Source organism: Ostrinia nubilalis, chromosome 26 (assembly GCF_963855985.1).
Source record: "Ostrinia nubilalis chromosome 26, ilOstNubi1.1, whole genome shotgun sequence".
In the NCBI taxonomy this organism is placed as follows: domain Eukaryota; kingdom Metazoa; phylum Arthropoda; class Insecta; order Lepidoptera; family Crambidae; genus Ostrinia; species Ostrinia nubilalis.
The window spans coordinates 9,682,660-9,702,710 of NC_087113.1; the positions used below are offsets into that span (position 1 = coordinate 9,682,660).

Sequence of the window (20,051 nt, forward strand, 5' to 3'; positions counted from 1 at the left end):
TCAATGCCTGAACAGAATCTAGAATAAATGCTCAGAGTAGTCGCAGGGGTTGACGTGTCGCAGTGTTCGACTTGTCACAGGGGTCGAGTTGTAATAGAGATCGACTTGTCGCAAGGATCGAGGTGTCCAGGTCGAGTTTTCTTAACGCTCAAGCAGTCGTGATACCGTTTGAAGTAGGTCAAAAGTAATTTAATCGAGTTGTCGCAGGGGTCAAGTTGTCGGAGGGTTCGAGTGGTCGTAGGGTTCAGCTGTCGTATGGTCCAGCAGTCGTGAAACCATTTAAAGTAAGTCAAAAGTGTTGAGTGTTGAAAAAAATCAAGTTGTCGCAGGGTTTGAGTTGTCGCAGGGGTCGAGTTGTCACAGGAGTCGAATTGTCCCGGGGTCAAGCTGTCGTGATACCCATTGAAGTCGGTCAAAAGTGATTTTGTATGTATTTTTTCAGGGTTGCTTATGGATTCTTATTTTAGATATAACTTTTTTCTGAGACATGCATGTCACACTTGAGCTGTCATATTATCATAAAATTATAGTATTATCATGTAGGGTCAAGGAGGCAACAGTGACTCGGTCGGCTACAGTGGCTCAGTCATGTTTCGACCTGAAGGCATAGGAATATATATTTGTCTCTTTTACCGATTCAAAGGTCTTGGTACCCGAACACGTTTAAACCAGTTTGCTCGCCGGTCAAGTGCCGTGCGGAAGGGTGAGGGAATGTTTTTTGTTTTCGCGCCCACTAAATTACATTCTAAGGTGAGTTTCGATTGTTTTCATATCTTTGTTTGTTGCTATAGGTAATAGCCGTTATATTTATCGGATAGTAGGTCTTGTATCAATTGTCTTTAATCCGAATTTTGACTAATTTGTTTTACATCTTGGTTTTTTTGATCAAATATTTACAAAATGGCGTAGAAGTACACAGTGACTCAATTTTAATACTTTATACGAATTCAATATTTTTATAACTTTAAATCGAATTTTGTTTTTTATTTACAGAATGCCACGGAAAAAAACCGACAGAAAAATAGGGAAGAAATAAATAACGAAGAGATTGAGATGACTTAAGATCTTATAGGTAGCAATAAAAGTACTAAGAGTCGTGTTGAATTGTTGATTATAATAAGAATAGCTTGTGCAGTTTTGTTATTATCTAATAAAAAACTACGCGGAATGGGCATTTTCTTTTCATATAAATACTGCCGTACCACGTTAATACTGTGTACCACGGTAGTGAGTCAGTGTGTACACCTAGTAGTCCACAGTGGCTCAATTATCATTTTTTTGTTTTAGGTTCCTACTTTGACATAAGTAGTAAATAATGTAGAATCATGAGTGCTCAGTTACAGTTCAATAGTGTATCTAAAATGTGAGCAAATTTTAGGCCAATATTAAAGCGATATCTATTTTTATTAAGCTTCGAAAAAAAAGTGAGTCACTGTTGCCTCCCTGACCCTACTATCATATTATAAGGTAGGTATTAAAGTGCTACAGTTCTGGGGACGTTTTGTCCCATTGTTCTTTTAGGAAACCATTCATAGTCATCATTACCATATACAAAGTGTCATCACCATAAGCCTAAATGATATGGTAATGATGTTAATGGTAATGACGAAAACGATTTTAAAATTATATAAAAATAATTGTCACCACTATTGGGACACCTCAATATCGCCATTTTTTTATTGTAATCACATGCTACAAAGTGCTAATTATTAGAAAAATATCGATATATAAAACTTACCAAATCGCACAAAATGGGAATGACGCGAGCCGATGACAAACTGCGAGTGTCTCTCGTTTTCGGAGTTTAAAAAGTCTCGGAGCTGCGTAAATTTTACGTGCATTCTGTTCTGTTACGAGCAACGAATTGAAGAGTGGGACGCGCGGACACAAGCGGGGATAAGTCGCGTCGCGGCCACATTAAAGAACCTTTGATGCTGCCGCGATGGCTATGACGATTTCTCGTGACAATATTTCAATTCATGATTCCATTTTATTGGCTAATACGATTTCAATATAATTTTGTTATTTTGTCACGGTAAATATGTACATTTTAAATTTATAATCAAAATCTGGTCTGTGTATAGGTAAAGTAAAAAAAATTAAAAGACAACGGCAAAGGTCAGTATTTTTACTGTGATGGTAATGACGTTTAGTGCGTGTTTTCTTGATTATCGAAATAACTTGAAGTATTTAATCAATATGGATCATGGCGCCTTATGTGGAAACTTGTATGAATCGTTATTCAGAAGTTTAATTTACCAGAACTACAACAGTTTTTTTTTTATCGATCGGAACATATGTTTTTTACTGTTTCGCGGATTTACCCGTGAACTATGCACTGTTCATTTCATTTGTCATTAATGTCATTTGTCAAACCAGGGTGTGGAAACTTCCATACAACGGTCATCGAAGTGAAACTTGCTTCCAAACAGCGACATCGGTGAATAAATTCAAATACTTTTTAACTACCCTAAAACGCTCTAGATGTCGCTGCTCCTGTTTCCTTCATATTTTCATTTTTTTCTTAATTAAAATATATTTGAGAATATTGTTAATTACAATGTGAAAACTTTTTTTAAATGAAATTAATTTGTTTTAATTTAAAACTGAACATTGACATTTTTGTTATAATTTACATAAAAGAGTAGTAGAAATTACTATTTAACATATGGCAACATTGTTTTTCCTCCAAAATGGCCGGTGTTGTTTTTGTTATGTTAAATGCATTCTTGTTTTCTTAGCCATCATTTAAGTTTTCTGTGGCCCTATTAAAGTATTGAAGAGTCGTCGAGTCAAATTCAAGTTCATTCCTTCGTACCTGCTGCTGTTCTGGTTCATCGGAGTTTTGTTCGTTCCTTCGTGAATCGCGAAGAAACTTTCTGTTATGTTCACAAGTGATCTGAGTTTTCTCAATGTGCAAATGCTTTTTTAGTGTTGTTGAAAACTTTGCGAAAAGACGCTTTTGGTGTATAATATTATGTGTGTTCATAAATAAAGTAAAATTATTAAATTCAAAAGTTTTTGTTTACTTATTTGCATTTCCATGTGCAATGTAGAATTTTTCCAAATCCATTGTTTTGAAAATAATACAATACGTACACCATAAAGATAAATATTTTCAAAATAATGGATTTGAAAAAATTCTACATTGTACATCATAAAAACAATAATTCTTTGAAGGTTATGAGGGCCTATGTGTGCGTGAACTGTGTGTATGTGTGCGTGGACTTTATGTATGTATGTGTGCGTGTACTATGTATGTATGTGAGCGTTACGTACGTAGGTTAAGTACAGGGAATTTAACACCAGGCTGTCAATTAGTAGGCTCAAAAATTTGACAGAGAGGGTTCTCTATTTCCTATGTATTACTTTTCTCTATGTGTCAAACTGTCTGTCAGCCTGCAAGTGAGCAGATGATTTTCGTGTTTTTATCAGTTTTTATCGCATTATTATCATTTTGAGTGTATTATTAGGCGTTAGTGGGCGTAGGAGTGCTCGTGTGTTTTGTGTGAAGCTCGTGAACTTTTCGTAGCGCACTGGTTCGTAAAAAATCGATACTTTTTGCAAAAATATCACTGGTGCAGATTTGTCCAGTGATTTTCCTGTTTAGCTAATTTACCGGTAAGTTTTATCTTATAATTGTCCATATTTAGCCTAATAAATATAATTACAGATTCTACTATAAAAGGAAAAAAAATATATAAATAATTTGCATAAAAACCGTGGTGTAAAACTAGTTTTCATAAATTGTTTAGGCGTAATCTTTATGCAATAACTGGTGCGAGATTTGATCGTTTCGTAATATTATTATTATAACATGGTTTACAGAATAATGCAGCAGTCTACTTGTGAAAAAATACTAATATTTATTTGTGATTGGTGTTATTTTTCCTTAAATATGGAGCTACTCGCAATTTTAAAGTTGCTGCCTTTTTATTTTTATAAAATTGTAAGTGGATCGGAGTTTATACAGTCAGAAAATTAAATAATATTAATTTTAATTGCATTCATGTATTCAGATATAGCAACAGTCAACAGTCATTATTTTGCTCACTAAGAAATCTAAGCCTAGAATAAAATTAATTATTTTCTCACAGTCACATTACATATTATTAACATTACATTACAATCATTGTATTCCTTTAGGACTTATAATTTGAAATTAAACATGTATTATAACAGAGAGAAGTAGGCAAAATGAACGTAATCTTGGGTTTTTAGACATAACAGTATTTTAATGAGGGTTTTCGCGAATGAAAAGTCCGCCAGATGGCAATACGTAGACACGAGGTCCAAATGCTGCATGATTGGTTATTTTTGACATGACATTGACAGATATGTCAAAATCCACTAATCACGCAGCAGTCAGACCCCACATCCACGTCCCGCCATCTAGCGGATCTTTTATTCGCGAAAACTCTCATTAGTAAAGAAATAGTAGTTTTCCTCCTACAAAATTTATTGCTCATATAGACCTACTTTTAGCAGTAGCTATGTACGTTCAATATAGCTAACAGAATCATTGCGTAAACAAACTAAGGTTTGTGAGCATAAGATATGCACGAGAGAGATGTAGACGTACTTGATAAGATTACAACATTTACTCAAGTAGCTGTAGGCTCGTAAACAGTGACCAGTTTTTCCGAATACAACGAGAACATTTTGTAAATGTGAACCTCTGTTGAAATCGAACAGCTCAGCTACGACTAACTGTAACTCAATAAACGGTATCTTAATGCACCAATAACTTAATATTTAACTGTGTTATGTTATGTTAATACTGCCTGTCCCAATTTGAATGTATTTATTGTAGTTACTATTTGAAATAAGAGTTTAACAATCCACTAGTTCTAGCTTTATCGTTCATTATTTATCAATGACCCTTTATTTAAAAGTATTTGCAATAGAGTATAATTTTCTATGGCGAATACTATCAGCCCAGTTCCTGTTTGAGTCCAGATATTATTATGTTCATTATGAATATCATAAAAATTTGTATCGACATAGTATCAGCAAATAAAACTTTCATTAATTAAGCACATGTACCTAATGAAGAATCAGCAGATAATATGTTTTTTTTAACATGCAGTAGGTATATTTGCATAATTTGATAGCCCAGGTTTCTTGCAGTATTATCTATTTTGTAATTGATAATGGATATAAAAATATTATTGTAAAGAATAATGCATGAAATATTTTTAGTCAAGATTACAATTTGGCACTCTACACTCCTCAAAAGAAAGATTTTTCAAAGAAAAAACACTACAGTTCTGATTCTAAAATAATACCTATCATTTAAGAAAAACTTATTACACACTCCACTACAGTTGTCTCTCCAACAATTTCCTAAAATAGGTTACATATAGTTTTGAATTTAGCAGTAATCAAGGGCGTCCGCGGAAGACCAGCTTCGTGACTTGCCCTTTAATTTTGAGCATGTCACGATAAATGCTGAGTGGGTGCCTATTGGCACAGTTTTTTCTCACCTTTACCTCTTTGTTTTAATAGCCTACATACATATATATGTGTTTTTTGTTGTTTTTTTCTGTATTGTGTCTCTTTTATTGTGTCATAAACCCATTCTATTCTAATCCTTTTTAATATTTGTAGATGACAGTGATGATTAAACGATGGTATCGTTCACGGAGAAACCAAGTCGTGATGTTCATCATACTCATGGGTTGTTTGATTTACTACGTAATGATCAGCAACAGTCTGCCCCAGGAACCAAACCTTGATCTCACAAGAAGGTAAGTTAAGCAGATTTTGATTATGTTTTTGTGCCTTTTATGTTGTTTTTACTCTCTATATTTTAAAAACTTCTTTGGCTAAATTCCAAAAGCGTTTGTTTAAAGCAGGGGTTCCCAAACGTATTTGATACGCACCCCCTTTCGAACATACAAAGCAATCTGCGCCTAGGGTTGCCAGGTCCAAAAACTCTGTGCATCATTTGACCGGACATTTGGTGTAGTGATTCAGAACGGACTACTATGCCGAGAGGTCCCGGGTTCGATTCCCGGCCGGGCAGAAATTGAAATGATGAATTTTAATTTCTGTGACGGGTCTGGGTGTGACTATGTATAATATTTATGTATTTTAAAAAATTAAAAAAGTATATAAGTAGTATATCCGTTAAGCTAGCACCCATAACACAAGCATTAAGTTGCTTACTTTGGGGCTAGCTGGCGCTGTGTGAAATTGTCCAAAGATTGTCCAAAGATTTATTTACCCAAAAAGCCGGACATGTCACGGGGGCCCCCTGTGCAATTAGTGAGTACTATCTACCTACTATCATCGGTTATCAACTATATCATATCTACTATCATTGGTTGCCTAACATCCTGATGCGTGAGCTTGATATTATTCTGTAGCTCGATTTTCGCCTGGCGCGGCAGCCACATAAAAGCCTAACAAAAGCCGGACAAGCCAATATTTTGCCGGACAAAACCGTAAAAAGCCAAACATGTCCGGCTATAGCTGGACACCTGGCAACCCTATCCGCGCCCCCATCATCCAGTCCAGATTATTTATTGGTCGTATCGAGCAGTCTAGAATGTATTCTACACAGATGGCCCGCGGCCCCCTCTGGGAGCCTTCCCTTTGGGAACCCCTGGTAAAGCCTACAAGTCAAGCTTTAAGGGATCCCTTCCATTCGCATGTTTTTACAACTATACTGTGGCATAAAGACTGGCATTTTTTTTCGCATAATATTAAATTAACTGATATAGGTAACTCTGTTGATATAGTGACAAATAGGCTAAGGTGTCTAGGGCCATCCCTAAGCGGTGGTATATTATTTTTTTAAATACAAAATATTATGCGTAACTATTATTATGCGTAATTAAATTATGCCAAGATATTATGGCTAAAAATTGTATGCAAATGGTTAGGGAATCAAGTTTAAAATGCTGACTGTTATAAAAAAGAAGTTAAGATATTCAATAAGAGACAAACATCCTGCACATGTGTCGTTCAGAATGTCAAGCAAAGACGGGCGATTCGCCGCTAGTCATTTTGGGGGCGTCCATTAATTACTACGCGAGACGTAGGGGGGAGAGGGGGTCAAGAAAAACCTAACTAAATCTCGACAAATATCACGTAATTTTTTTCAGCAAAAAACTGGGTAAAATTACGAGAAAAATTGGAAAAATCTCACCAAGGGGGGCTGGGGGGTTGATAAATTGTCAAAATTGTCTCACGTAATTAATGGACGTCCTTTCTTCTTTCTTGCGTATCTTTCGTGACACTGCGGGACATTTGTCCTAGTGAATACAAGGCTTTAGTGTAAAGGAGGATGTTGACTTGAGCTTTATTCCTGCTGTATCAAAATCTGTGACTGTACAGCCAGCATGTTTATTTTTTAATGGATTTTAAAGCGTTTGTGAATGCTCGCATGTCTATGAAAATGCCGCATGAGAGCGAATAGTACAGTATAGTACAAAGCCTTTAAGTTTGCTTTCATAATTTTATTTTATCGTTTTTATACACTATTCGTTAATTAATGGCGATCAAAACAACACTATTTTGCTTTCACATATATTATTATGTTCATTTGGTCGGTACCTAATTCGCAACGAAATTAATTCAATTTAAAGTCAATTGAATTGGTGTAGGCATCCATTTAATAACTGGCCTTGCTGCCATAACGCCGTTAACTTCATGGCTATTTTAATTATGATAAAGTGTGTTCATATCATTTCTGACGTACAAACGTTACAACGTACGTGGCGGTAGGAGGCTCTTTGGCGCTCCTTCGATGGCTCGCATCTATCTAGTTTTAAAAATCAAAATCAAAAATATTTATTTAGTTTAGACCACAAGTGGCACTTATGAACGTCAAAATATAGTTAACAATAAAAAAGAAAAGATAGCCCTTATGGGGCACTTTACATGTCTCCTTATCTTTTGGGCCCTACCAGCGCTTCGAGACAAACATATGGCAAGTGCTGAGAAGAAACGCCGGAACAAACTCAGTCACCACTAATTGCCAGTAAACAGTTGGCCCACTCTATTATTACAGTATTACAATATCCTCCCTTGTCGACAGCCCTCATAAAATGGCGCCAAACTGCTGATTGCAAATATGGTTCAGCGGTCACAGTCGGCGCCACTGTCTTAGTGACAGTGAAATGACACTTTCATACTAAAGCTCAATTTAAACAAGTGTAGAACTACCCATTCATAAATTCAAAGCACATATTAAAAGTTCGTTCGTTCGTTCGTTTCAGCCGAAAGACGTCCACTGCTGGACAATTAAAAGTACCTTAATGAAATAGGGCTACTATAAAGTCGATGATTATTTAAAAGATAAAAATGTTTGGGATGCGTTACTGCCTAGCTCGCATAAATATTTATAACTTTGAAAGCCTGTAAACCTTTGAAAAAGAGGCTGACAATAGTGACTGAGTTTCTTGCGCTGCTTCTTCTCAGCACTGGCCCATTTATTTATTGTCCTGAAGCAGTGGTAGGGTTAATACTGGGACGTGTAAAAGTGCTTTTTTTAAGCCTATTTACAGAAATAAATGAGTTTTACTGAGTTTTTTTAGTTCAACGCGCGTTCAACTTTTTGTAATAGGCCCATAGTGTTTTAAAAATACGTAACTTTACGAACAACTTCGTCAAACTTCACACTGACGAAATTCTTTCATAATCATAATATCAACGTGTTTGCATACATTTCAAGGTTCGTATAATAACAATGGGAATCCTTGTTTGCTGTACCAAACAACACGTTTTTGGACAGCATTATAATCATAATGAATTCTAGCAACATTAAAACAGTACCCTTTTCAACATTTAAAGGTGCATTCACACAACTACGGGGCGTGCACGGGGCGTGTCATTTTTGTATGGGAATGTCGCACGCCCCGTTAATAATTTAATACAGACCACGATTACTACGTCTAAAGCGCATTCGAATCTCTCCAGAGACAAATATTAGCGTAATGATGACTAGCTTAAGAGATCAATTAGTTTAAACGTTAAGTTTGTTTATCCGTTTATCACCGTACTATCTTATGTTCTTCTGATAAGGCCGATTTTGGAACAAAAATACAGTGTGAGTCACGTTAAAGTGTACATATGAAAATAGATGAAACTAGACCTATTTTTATCGACAAAAAAGAGGTCAAAAATTTTTTGAGATTTTTTTAAAAAAATTTATAGAATTTTTTTTCTTCCAATTACTTATTGTAAAGAAAACGTAATAACTTTTAAACTAAGCGGTATATCCTGATAAAATAAAAACAGTAATAATGCTTAATAACAGGAAATACTAAAAAAATACATAAAATACACAAAAAAGGCCAACAAATAATAAAAAATGATACTTTTTGAAAAAAATCTGCTTTAAAATTCGTGTTTTTTTGGTTATTTGATAAATTTCTCCAAAAAATGCCCCTATAACAGGTGGTTTTTATTACTTTGTATTATTCTCTATCGTATTAACTTTGTAAAACCAAAAATCGCATGTCTCTATCCCTATCACAACATTTGCTATGATCGTTTGAACAAAGGCCTGCCACAACATTATTCTCCGCTACAGTTAGAGACAATTTTAATTTTAACTAAAATGCTTATTTTACTTCGAAATCTTTTGTTTTTATTTGAAATCTAACTTGTCTTTATCAAAATAACAAATCTAGAGCCATTTTCAGTTTCGTTGTTAACGAAGCGTTGAATGGCGCGCCCGGAGAGGCTTAGTTCAAACGATCATTGCAAACGTTGTGATAGGGATAGAGACATGCGATTTTTGGTTTTACGAAGGTAATACGATAGAGAATAATACAAAGTAATAAAAACCACCGGTTATAGGGGCATTTTTTGGAGAAATTTATCAAATAACCAAAAAAACACGAATTTAAAAGCAGTTTTTTTTCAAAAAGTATCATTTTTTATTATTTGTTGGCCTTTTTTATGTATTTTATGTATATTTTTATTTATTATTGCCTGTTATTTAGCATTATTACTGTTTTTATTTTATCAGGATATACCGCTTAGTTTAAAAGTTATTAGGTTTTCTTTACAATAAGTAATTGGAAGAAAAAAAATTCTATAAAAAATTAAAAAAAAATCTCAAAAAAATTTTGACCTCTTTTTTGTCGATAAAAATAGGTCTAGTTTCGTCTATTTTCATATGTACACTTTAACGTGACTCACACTGTATATAATGTTATTGCTATCGTCTGTGATGATAATGATAATGAAAAATCCGACCGATTACGGCCGATTACTGGCGAACAGTTCGACTCCTAAAGTACGGCCAACGAGAAGCGATACAAAAGGTCGATTCGACTTTCGAATTGACAATCTATTCTGTCTCTTCCAATCTTGTGTATTTGTCGTAATGTCTCGTTCTCCCGCCAAAATATGTCAAAGTTAGACGGGTTCGTCAACATTCGGACTTCCATTTTAGTATACATAGTTGTTGCAATTCACGAGGGCGAAACTGTTACTTGTCGGTTCTTATTTTATTATTCCGATATATTTAAGTCTCTATGAAAAAGGGGTAGGCCTGTTGCCATACACCGGCCACATTGTGAGGCAGAAATGTTATTATTATTCTTGTTATTTAATTTAAATCTACATTATACAATAATTCAAATTATGACAAAATGAAAATTCGATAAAACATCTATTTTTATGGTTTGATAGATATTTTTTAAAACCATATTGTCTACAAAAATATGTAATCTAACTATTAAAAAGTTATGCACCCCTGCTATTTCAAATGACCATGATATTGGGTTTGTTTACATTTGGTATCGCTTCTCGTTGGCCGTACTTTAGCTGTCTGTTATCTGTACAAGCTTGGGTAAATTGATTATTTAATATCAAAATCAAATTCCGTTAAAATCAGTTAACGGATACAACGTTCACTCTCAGATAAAATGTAGGTCTTTATCTATTACTAGCTGACCCGGCGAACTTTGTTCCGCCTTAATGGCAATAAATAAGCAGACTTTTTTTTTATTTCTAACGGGATAAAAAGTATCCTATGTCCTTCTCCTGGCTCTAAACTACCTCCCTGACAATTTTCAGCTAAATCTGTTTAGCCGTTCTTGAGTTATAAGTGGTGTAACTAACACGACTTTCTTTTATACAGTGTGAGTCACGTTAAAGTGTACATATGAAAATAGATGAAACTAGACCTATTTTTATCGACAAAAAAGAGGTCAAAAATTTTTGGAGTTTTTTTTAAAAAAAATTATAGAATTTTTTTTCTTCCAATTACGTATTGTAAAGAAAACGTAATAACTTTTAAACTAAGCGGTATATCCTGATAAAATAAAAACAGTAATAATGCTAAATAACAGGCGATACTAAAAAAATACATAAAATACACAAAAAAGGCCAACAAACAAACAAAAATGATACTTTTTGAAAAAAATCTGCTTTTAAATTCGTGTTTTTTTGGTTATTTGATAAATTTCTCCAAAAAATGCCCCTATAACAGGTGGTTTTTATTACTTTGTATTATTCTCTATCGTATTACCTTCGTAAAACCAAAAATCGCATGTCTCTATCCCTATCACAACGTTTGCAATGATCGTTTGAACTAAGCCTCTCCGGGTGCGCCATTCAACGCTTCGTTAACAACGAAACTGAAAATGGCTCTAGATTTGTAATTTTGATAAAGACAAGTTAGATTTCAAATAAAAACAAAAGATTACGATGTAAAATAAGCATTTTAGTTAAAATTAAAATTGTCTCTACCTGTATCGGAGGATAATGTTGTGGCAGGCCTTTGTTCAAACGATCATAGCAAATGTTGTGTTAGGGATAGAGACATGCGATTTTTGGTTATACAAAGATAATACGATAGAAAATAATACAAAATAATAAAAACCACCTGTTATAGGGGCATTTTTTGGAGAAATTTATCAAATAACCAAAAAAACACGAATTTAAAAGCAGATTTTTTTCAAAAAGTATCATTTTTTATTATTTGTTGGCATTTTTTGTGTATTTTATGTATTTTTGTAGTATTGCCTGTTATTTAGCATTATTACTGTTTTTATTTTATCAGGATATACCGCTTAGTTTAAAAGTTACTACGTTTTCTTTACAATAAGTAATTGGAACAAAAAAAATTCTATAAAAAATTAAAAAAAAATCTCAAAAATTTTTTGACCTCTTTTTTGTCGATAAAAATAGGTCTAGTTTCATTTATTTTCATATGTACACTTTAACGTGACTCACACTGTATATATAGATAGATGTTTATAATATGTTATCCGCATACTTTTTTCTGTTAAAGTCCCAAAAGTGTCACACTTTAAATAATCAAACATAACGATAATAATGCACCGAAGCACCGTTATTATCCGGGGGTTATACTTATCTGCTTATCAATTTTGCAAAAAATTCGGTACTTTATGACAAATGTAATAATTAATTACAGGATTAGTGTTATCAACATCAAAATAAACAGGTTCTCTGTACAAACTGATGTTATTTTAAAACTTTTATAAGCTGTATAAAGGTCTGTTCCTAAAGCTCAATAACTTTTGTATAGGGCCAAAAAAAAAGTACTTCTTAGTCCGATCAGACGGAATTTTTTGAGATTTCAGTGCTGGTCCCACACAAACAGCTTGAGAACTCAAATTAATACCAATGAATCTTTAACACAGGACTTTTTACGTCTACCTTTAAAACGCGATTCGATGTTCTGTTACAAGTAAATGCTATAATGTGTTGGCACCTTTGCGTACACTCGTACGCGCTTTTTGAAACCTATTTGCAGAAGATGTATTTTGTTTGCGAATGTATTTATGTTTGCATGATCATGCAATATTTGATTTTGCATGAACGCCTGGCTTTCATGCATGGATATGCCAAGAACTCTTCAATAACAAGGACTTGTGCTGTCTCCTTCACTCGCACCTTTTGTTTTTAGTACCGTAGAGAAGTTTCATGGTAGAATAGTTGCCGACTACAATGGCACTGTGGTTTTGGCTGGCTTAAAAAGGTAATGGATTATTAATAACTTTAAGGCCCGGAACAGACGGTGAAACGCAACTGCAACGAAACTGCAACTTCTAGTTACTTTTGAGTTGCATCTAAGTTTCTGCCATAACGTCCGTTGAGAGACCACACATGACGCGACCAGTTTGAAACTTTCAAACTTAGATGCAACTCAAAAGTAACTAGAAGTTGCAGTTTCGTTGCAGTTGCGTTTCACCGTCTGTTCGAGCCTAAGATACATTTAGTCTAACGCAACTATTATTTTACAAAACATTATTAAATAAGTCGAACCTTAACTTCCAACTCCTCCTATGGTCTTCTGATTAAATTTGTTGTGGGTCCAATGACAGTTTAACTTTCCCCCGGGACAAACTTGACCTTCACTGGTTGGGTTTTTATTGGCGGTCAAGCTGTAGATCCTGGCTACACAGGAGTTGCAGTGGTGGGAACGAGAGGTGGAAATAGTCCCGTTATTAAATAAAAAAGTCCTTTGTAGCGTCTGTCTGTTTTTTATACGCGATAAGATCAAAAATTATTGAATGGATTTAAAAAAGTAGAGAACACAGTGGTTCGATTTATTTGTCCCAAAATGTATATGGAACAAAAGCCATTTATTTATATACCATAGATGATTCTAGCTAGTAACAAGCAAATTAATTAATTAAAATGCAGACTATGCCCACGATCGATATTTGTTCATTGTTTACCGTCAGGCGATCGCGTGGTTATTTATATTTTGTTATATCGGTATTTTTTCATTTTTTTACTTTTTATCAAGTTTTAATACTAACTTAAGATGGATTTGAGTTAGACATTTCAATTTGGTATTTATTTAACACCATTCAACAGTAATTCTAAAGCACAACTTTTTTTAAATACTTAATTCTGGCCTTAATTAATTTTAAATTAACTGTAAATGAAGATGGTTGCTTTTTAATTGTTAAAAGTTAGTCAATTGAGTTAGTAAAATAGTGACGTCATCGGCTTCGTAAAAATCTATGGGAGTTTCGTTTTGACAGTTCATCCAAAGTTCGTCAAATACCCCACTATAAAAATATTGTAGGCGACTATTCGTCCATAAGCCATTTTAGTTCATCGGTTGAAAAAAGCAAGCTATGAACTCCGACTAGTACGTTTTGTTGAACAAAGCGTCACACTCTACACGCAAATTAAATTAGTCACAGAGTCGGAGTGTTTCAGAATCACTATCACCTTGAGACTAACCTACTAACACTTAACGTGTTTACTTTTTTGGTTGGAAGTTGATAATATTAATGAATTGTAGGCTATATGTTAGTTTAGCAGGGCAATCGAATACCGCACTTAGCCTCATGATAGGGCCATTGTGCGCGATTTGTGGTTTATCTTCCTACTCCAACCACCCCAGATCCCCCCAGAAGGCGAGCAGCCCGTCCAGGCTGCTGCAGGCTTCCTGTAGCGACGACGGTGATCGAAGAAATTGAGCCCGTTGTTCTTCCACGCTACTGCACTCCATGAGCACATGCTGCGGTGTTTCCTCCGCCTCCATGCACCCCCTGCATAGTGGGCTGTCTGTGACACCTATATTGTATAGGTGCTTGTTTAGCATACAGTGTCCGGTTATGACACTTAAGACCTTGCGGATGCTGTCCCTGTTTAGTCTGATGAGGCTGCGGGAGAACTTTTTCGATACGTCCGGAACCGCATCTTTTGTTTGCCTGCATCCTTCGCTATTTTTCCATTCTGTGTGGTGTTTTTCTTCTGTTTTGGATCGCAGCCAGTTCCTGATCTGTGCTTGTGGTATCGGCAGTATTGGTTCCGGGCCAAATACTGTTGTGTCCGAACCTCTTTTTGCCAGTTCATCCGCTGCGTCGTTGCCTAAAGAGTTACTGTGCCCTTTGATCCATTGCAGGGTAACTCCATTTACAGCTGCAATGTCTTGGAGCGCTTCATGGCATTCCAATATAAGGGCCGTTGTTATTGTGTTGCTTTTTAGCGCTTGCAGTACGGATGCACTATCCGAGATAATTCTTATGTTTAGACCTCGGATGTCTCTGGCTGTTACCGCCTGTGCTGCTTTGGTAATTCCAATGCATTCTGCTTGGAAAATTGTATTGTGTTTATCTAATGTTGTTGATATTCTTATATTAAGATCATTCGAGAAGACACCAGCTCCTGTACCCGTTTGAGTTTTGGAGCCGTCCGTGTATATCCTAACTTCATTGATTCCAGAGTAATCTCGCGTCTCCGCTGTAAGTTGGATATTATATCTTCGGTCGAAAATGTGTTCACAGGGTATCCTGTCGATGGGTGCCTCAGTGAGAGGTATTTCTTTTATGGTTTTCTGCAGGATCGCAGAGTGTCCTGTCTCCTTGTTTTGCCTCCATAGGCCGTTTCCTTTAAGTCTTAGAGCGGCTGCTTGCGCTTCCTCCTGAATGATGAGATCTAAGGGTCTAAGATTCAGAAGGTACTCGAGTGATGCCGATGGTGTGGTTCTCATGCAACCAGTGGCCGCTATGCTTGCTAGACGTTGCAGGCTTTGGAGTTTTGATCTTACTGTGGATAGTTTTGTTCTGGGCCACCAGACAACTGATCCATAAGTGATAGAGGGCCTGATAACTGATGTGTAGAGCCAAAGTGTTATCTTAGGGTTAAGACCCCATCTGCTACCAATGAGTCTTTTACACTGATAAAATGCTATACAGGCCTTCTTTGTCTTGTTTTCAATATGACTCGCCCAGTTCAATTTGTGGTCAAAGGTGATGCCCAGATACTTCACTTGTGTTGAGAGGGAGAGTTTTGTTTTAAAGAGTTCTGGTAGCTGGAGCTCTGGTAGTTTCCTTTTGTTAGTGAAAAGGATTAGTTCAGTTTTGTTTGGGTTTACTGACAGCTGGTGGTCGTTGCACCAGTTTTCAACAATGTGTAGGGCTGAACGCATTATTTCACATAGCACGTTTTCAGCCCCTCCGTTTAACAGTATGGTGATGTCATCTGCATATCCAATGGCCGTGTACCCTCTGTCATTTAGTTTCCTTAACAGACTGTCCACTACCATGTTCCATAGTAGTGGCGATAGGACGCCTCCTTGAGGGCATCCTCTGACAACCTCTGCTCTGGTAGTCGTGTTCGCCACCACCTGACTTGTAGGCTATATAACATTCATCCTCTTTCTTTACTCTGTGGGGCTTTTACTTTATATGCCGTCATACTTTTTTTCCAAGTTTCATAATAATATCAAGCTTATTATTAAATTCTACCATATTAAATAGTAGTGGACCCAGTATTGATCCTTGTAGCACTCCTTTGCTATATCTGTCGCTAAATCCTTGTAGGCTTTTAACCTTGATGTAATGGTCAATATAACACTACATTCTGTATACCAAAAGATTTAATTAATTATTGTGTTAGTTTAATGGAGTTTCGAGGTCTTTTGCTGCATTAGTATTGTCATACGCAGCTGTAAATGCAGAAGTTTATTGTTGTTGATACTTTATGATTTCATATAGCGCGTTAGTTTATTAAACATTTCTAATGTATCAACAAATGAAGTTAGATAATTAACTTCAGTCTTCGTCAAGAGTATTGTAACTCGTATTAATTCTAAAGTATTATTTAGTCTTAGCTAGATATTATTATTCGGAAAATAGTAGACTGCCTGTATAGGGGTTGTATTAATGGGAATATAGATCATAAAAAAATATTCCAATTTATTCTGAAAAAGCAATCTTACAGGTCTCGTACTTCAGGAGGCAGTAACATAGGTCAAGATGAATAGAAAGCAGGGTTTGAAATTATCAAGATAATTACGCTTCATGATAATTATCGGATAATTATCAACAGTACATACATTTGTCATATTCTTTCATAAGAAATTCTGATTGCGAATGTTGCTTTATGTTTTTGGTTGCTCATTGTTGTTAAGTTATCCATCGCTAGTCGTATAAAGCTTAGAAAATGGTTAAATATTTTGACTCTAGATAACTAGTATGTAGGTTTTATAACTATCTATGTTGATTAACGCCCACCACTAGACGCAAGTGCGGAAATACACGTTAGAAAACGTCGAATACAGTTTATTTTTACGAGCGCATTTTTTTAATAAATTCATACACTATTTATTCTCAGAATGACTGAAGAAGAAAAAAGAGTGGCTGCAGGGAAAGATGTTTTTTAAAATATGATTCAGAACTTAAAAATCATGCTAGAGATTCTGCATTACAAATGAGGAAAGCCCTATAACGTTGTATTTTGCTCTGATAAGAGTATTTATAGCCTTTTAGCAGTTGTAACGCGTTATCATATCGTAAACTGAACAGGAATACGGTTATAGTACCCACTGATTGCATATTGCTAGCAATTATTTTATAACCATTTAAACAGTAGCGAATGTTTTATAAAAATTGCGTAGAGTGAACTGTATTTTGCGCGTTATACAGGGTGTTAGGTAAATGGGTATATGAGCCGACACTAGCCCATGTTAACATGGTCATATAAATGGTATGGTGAAGTCAGAAAATTGATATCTTCATTTTAATTATTTTAATTTTCATACGAATTGGATTTTATAAAATTTATTTTGTATGGAAATAAAAAAAAAATGATGATATCAAATTTCTGACTTCACCATACCATTTATATGACCATGTTAACATGGGCTTTTGTCGGCTCATATACCCATTTACCTAACACCCTGTATATGTATAGCGTTTATAAGTGCTCTGAAAGCCTAAAGCTTCTAGAAATCTGTGATAGAAAATTTTCTTCTCCTTTTTTTTGCAACCTTTTTCGAACTACATTTTTTTAAATAATTTTGCATAAAAATAAGTTTTAATGTTTCTAAAATAAGCATGGAGTTATGTTATAATTATAGTCATTTAATATAGATGACCGAATAAAAAAATGATTCAACTTCACAACGTATTTGATTTTACAGCCTATCCTTCGGTTTTAATGCATTTTTTTTAAACCCTATAGTTCATTTAACGGTTGATAAAGTTTACAGTAGTGAGATTTAATTAACTAAGAGCCCATAAACATTTAATGATTCTTCTTAATTAAATACTTTATTGCTAATTTTATTGCCGAGAAAAAATTACACTTAAAAGTTTTAAGATTCCATTTTTAGGGTTTCTGTACATGAAAAATAATTAACCCATTTATAGCCCTTCTAGTTCGATTGTCTATCTATTCTATGGTATTGTATGCCTAGCAAGGTTTTTTTCAAGGCTTTGAATCCTTTCGCTTGCTTGGCAACTATATATTTTTCAGATCGTAAAATAAAATTATTTTTTTGCCATTAAAATTTAATTTACATTAGTAGTAGTAGTGTAATTAGAAGTAGTAGTGGCGGTGGTAGTAGTTAGATAGTTTTATTATTAATAATTATTGTCTTATGTTAATTAAGTACCATTATTATCTATCTAAATCTATAGTATGTATGTACGCATAAAATTATTTAGCTGGCTACCCAGTTAAAAATCTGTATTTAGGGTATTCTATATTTTTGGCAATTAATTTTTAATTTTTCTTGCATATTTTTTTCTGATTGTTTTTTTGTGTTGATTGATTTAAGCATGTTGAATGAAATTAAAGTATTTTTTGCTTTTTTTATTGCAGAAGTTCTATTGTTGAGTAAGTAGTCTTGATACTTTATTAGTTTTTAGGGTCGATTCACATATTCCGTAAAGTCTCAGTTCTGGTATCTGGCACAATGCGAAATATTTTTTTAATTCTTTCATACATTCCATTCACAACAGTGTCAGTGACGACACAATGCTCTGAGTGTCACTTCAGGCATCGGCAATCACGGACGTATCACTGAAGCTCCGTGAACTGTGTGTCAGTAGTACGCAAATGCGAATCACTGATGCAACACTAAAGGTAAAACTAAAAGCACTAAAACTCCGGAAGAAACGACCTTCACTGGTTGGGTTATTAGCGGTCAAGCTGTAGATCCTGGCTTCACAGGAGTTCCAGCGGTGTAAAACTGTTAATAACGCTATCCATCTGTTAAAAAGGACACGTAATATTATTATTTGGTTTTATAACCACAAAAATTGGTCTAATTGTTCCCAGAGGTGAGCCCCAAGTGAGGCCATTTTTCAAGTCACATTTATGGTACCTGTTAAGTGCTTATAAAAAAAATAAATGTATTTTTCTTTAAATTCAAATTCATTTATTTGCACAGGAACATGGTACAATACAGATGTCAGATAAAAACAATCAGGTTCAACATGTTTCGTCTACAAGACATGCAAAAATTATTAGCGGTCAAGCTGTAGATCCTGGCTACACAGGAGTTCCAGCGGTGGGAACGAGAGGTGGGAATGGTCCCATTTGAACTGATCGAACATGTTGGACGGAACTGTGGCTTCTCTGATATGTGTGAATCGACCATTTTGATTGTTAATCGCTTATATATTTACCTAGCTATAATTTTGAAACGCATGTTAAAAACACTACTTTTTATATAAACTTTTTTTATTATTAAAATAAGGTATACCTAAATTATTATTTTTTTGGTGACAGGTTCATAGAAAAGAAACTACAAGAGGCATTAAAGTACGATAAAGGCACGGGGTGTGAGATACCAGTTCTAGACCCTTTCAACAAGGAGGTGACCCAGTTCCTTAAGGAACCAAAGAAGGTGACATGCAAAGGCCAAGATTGGGTGAAATGCTATGTAAGTCTGATAAAAAATGATTCGTTCGTTCGTTCGTTTCAGCCAAATGACGTCCACTGCTGGACAAAGGCCTCCTCCAAGGTTTTCCACAATGAACGGTCCTGCGCTGCCCGCATCCAGGCTCTTCCCGCGACCTTCACCAGATCGTCGGTCCACCTAGTAGGAGGTCTGCCCACGCTACGTCTTCCAGCCCAAAAAATGATTATCATTTTTATACTAACAGTTGGCACTACTGGTGTGCCACAGTAGCGTCACTGTCTAACATTACTATGAGGTCTCCCAGTGCGCGCGGACGCACAGGGTGACACACGAACCAATCACAGAGCTCTATTCAACGCTGTGCGTTCGATTTGGTGCTTCACAGAGATAGTTTGAGTCCCGGGAAAGGATATAGGATAGTTTTTATCCCGGTTTTTGAAACAGG

At 35.2% G+C, this 20,051-nt stretch overlaps 1 protein-coding gene across 1 annotated transcript in view; it reads left to right on the forward strand.

Moving 5' to 3' along the window:
* The first annotated feature begins 3,408 nt into the window (after positions 1-3,408).
* Positions 3,409-20,051, forward strand: part of LOC135084444 (uncharacterized) — a 38,804-nt gene continuing 22,161 nt past the window's right edge. The window contains exons 1-5 of the mRNA XM_063979226.1: positions 3,409-3,621; positions 5,611-5,750; positions 12,899-12,970; positions 18,562-18,576; positions 19,474-19,627. Of these exons, the coding sequence (XP_063835296.1) occupies positions 5,611-5,750; positions 12,899-12,970; positions 18,562-18,576; positions 19,474-19,627 (381 nt within the window). The 5' untranslated portion in view covers positions 3,409-3,621. The remainder of the gene's footprint in view (positions 3,622-5,610; positions 5,751-12,898; positions 12,971-18,561; positions 18,577-19,473; positions 19,628-20,051) is intronic.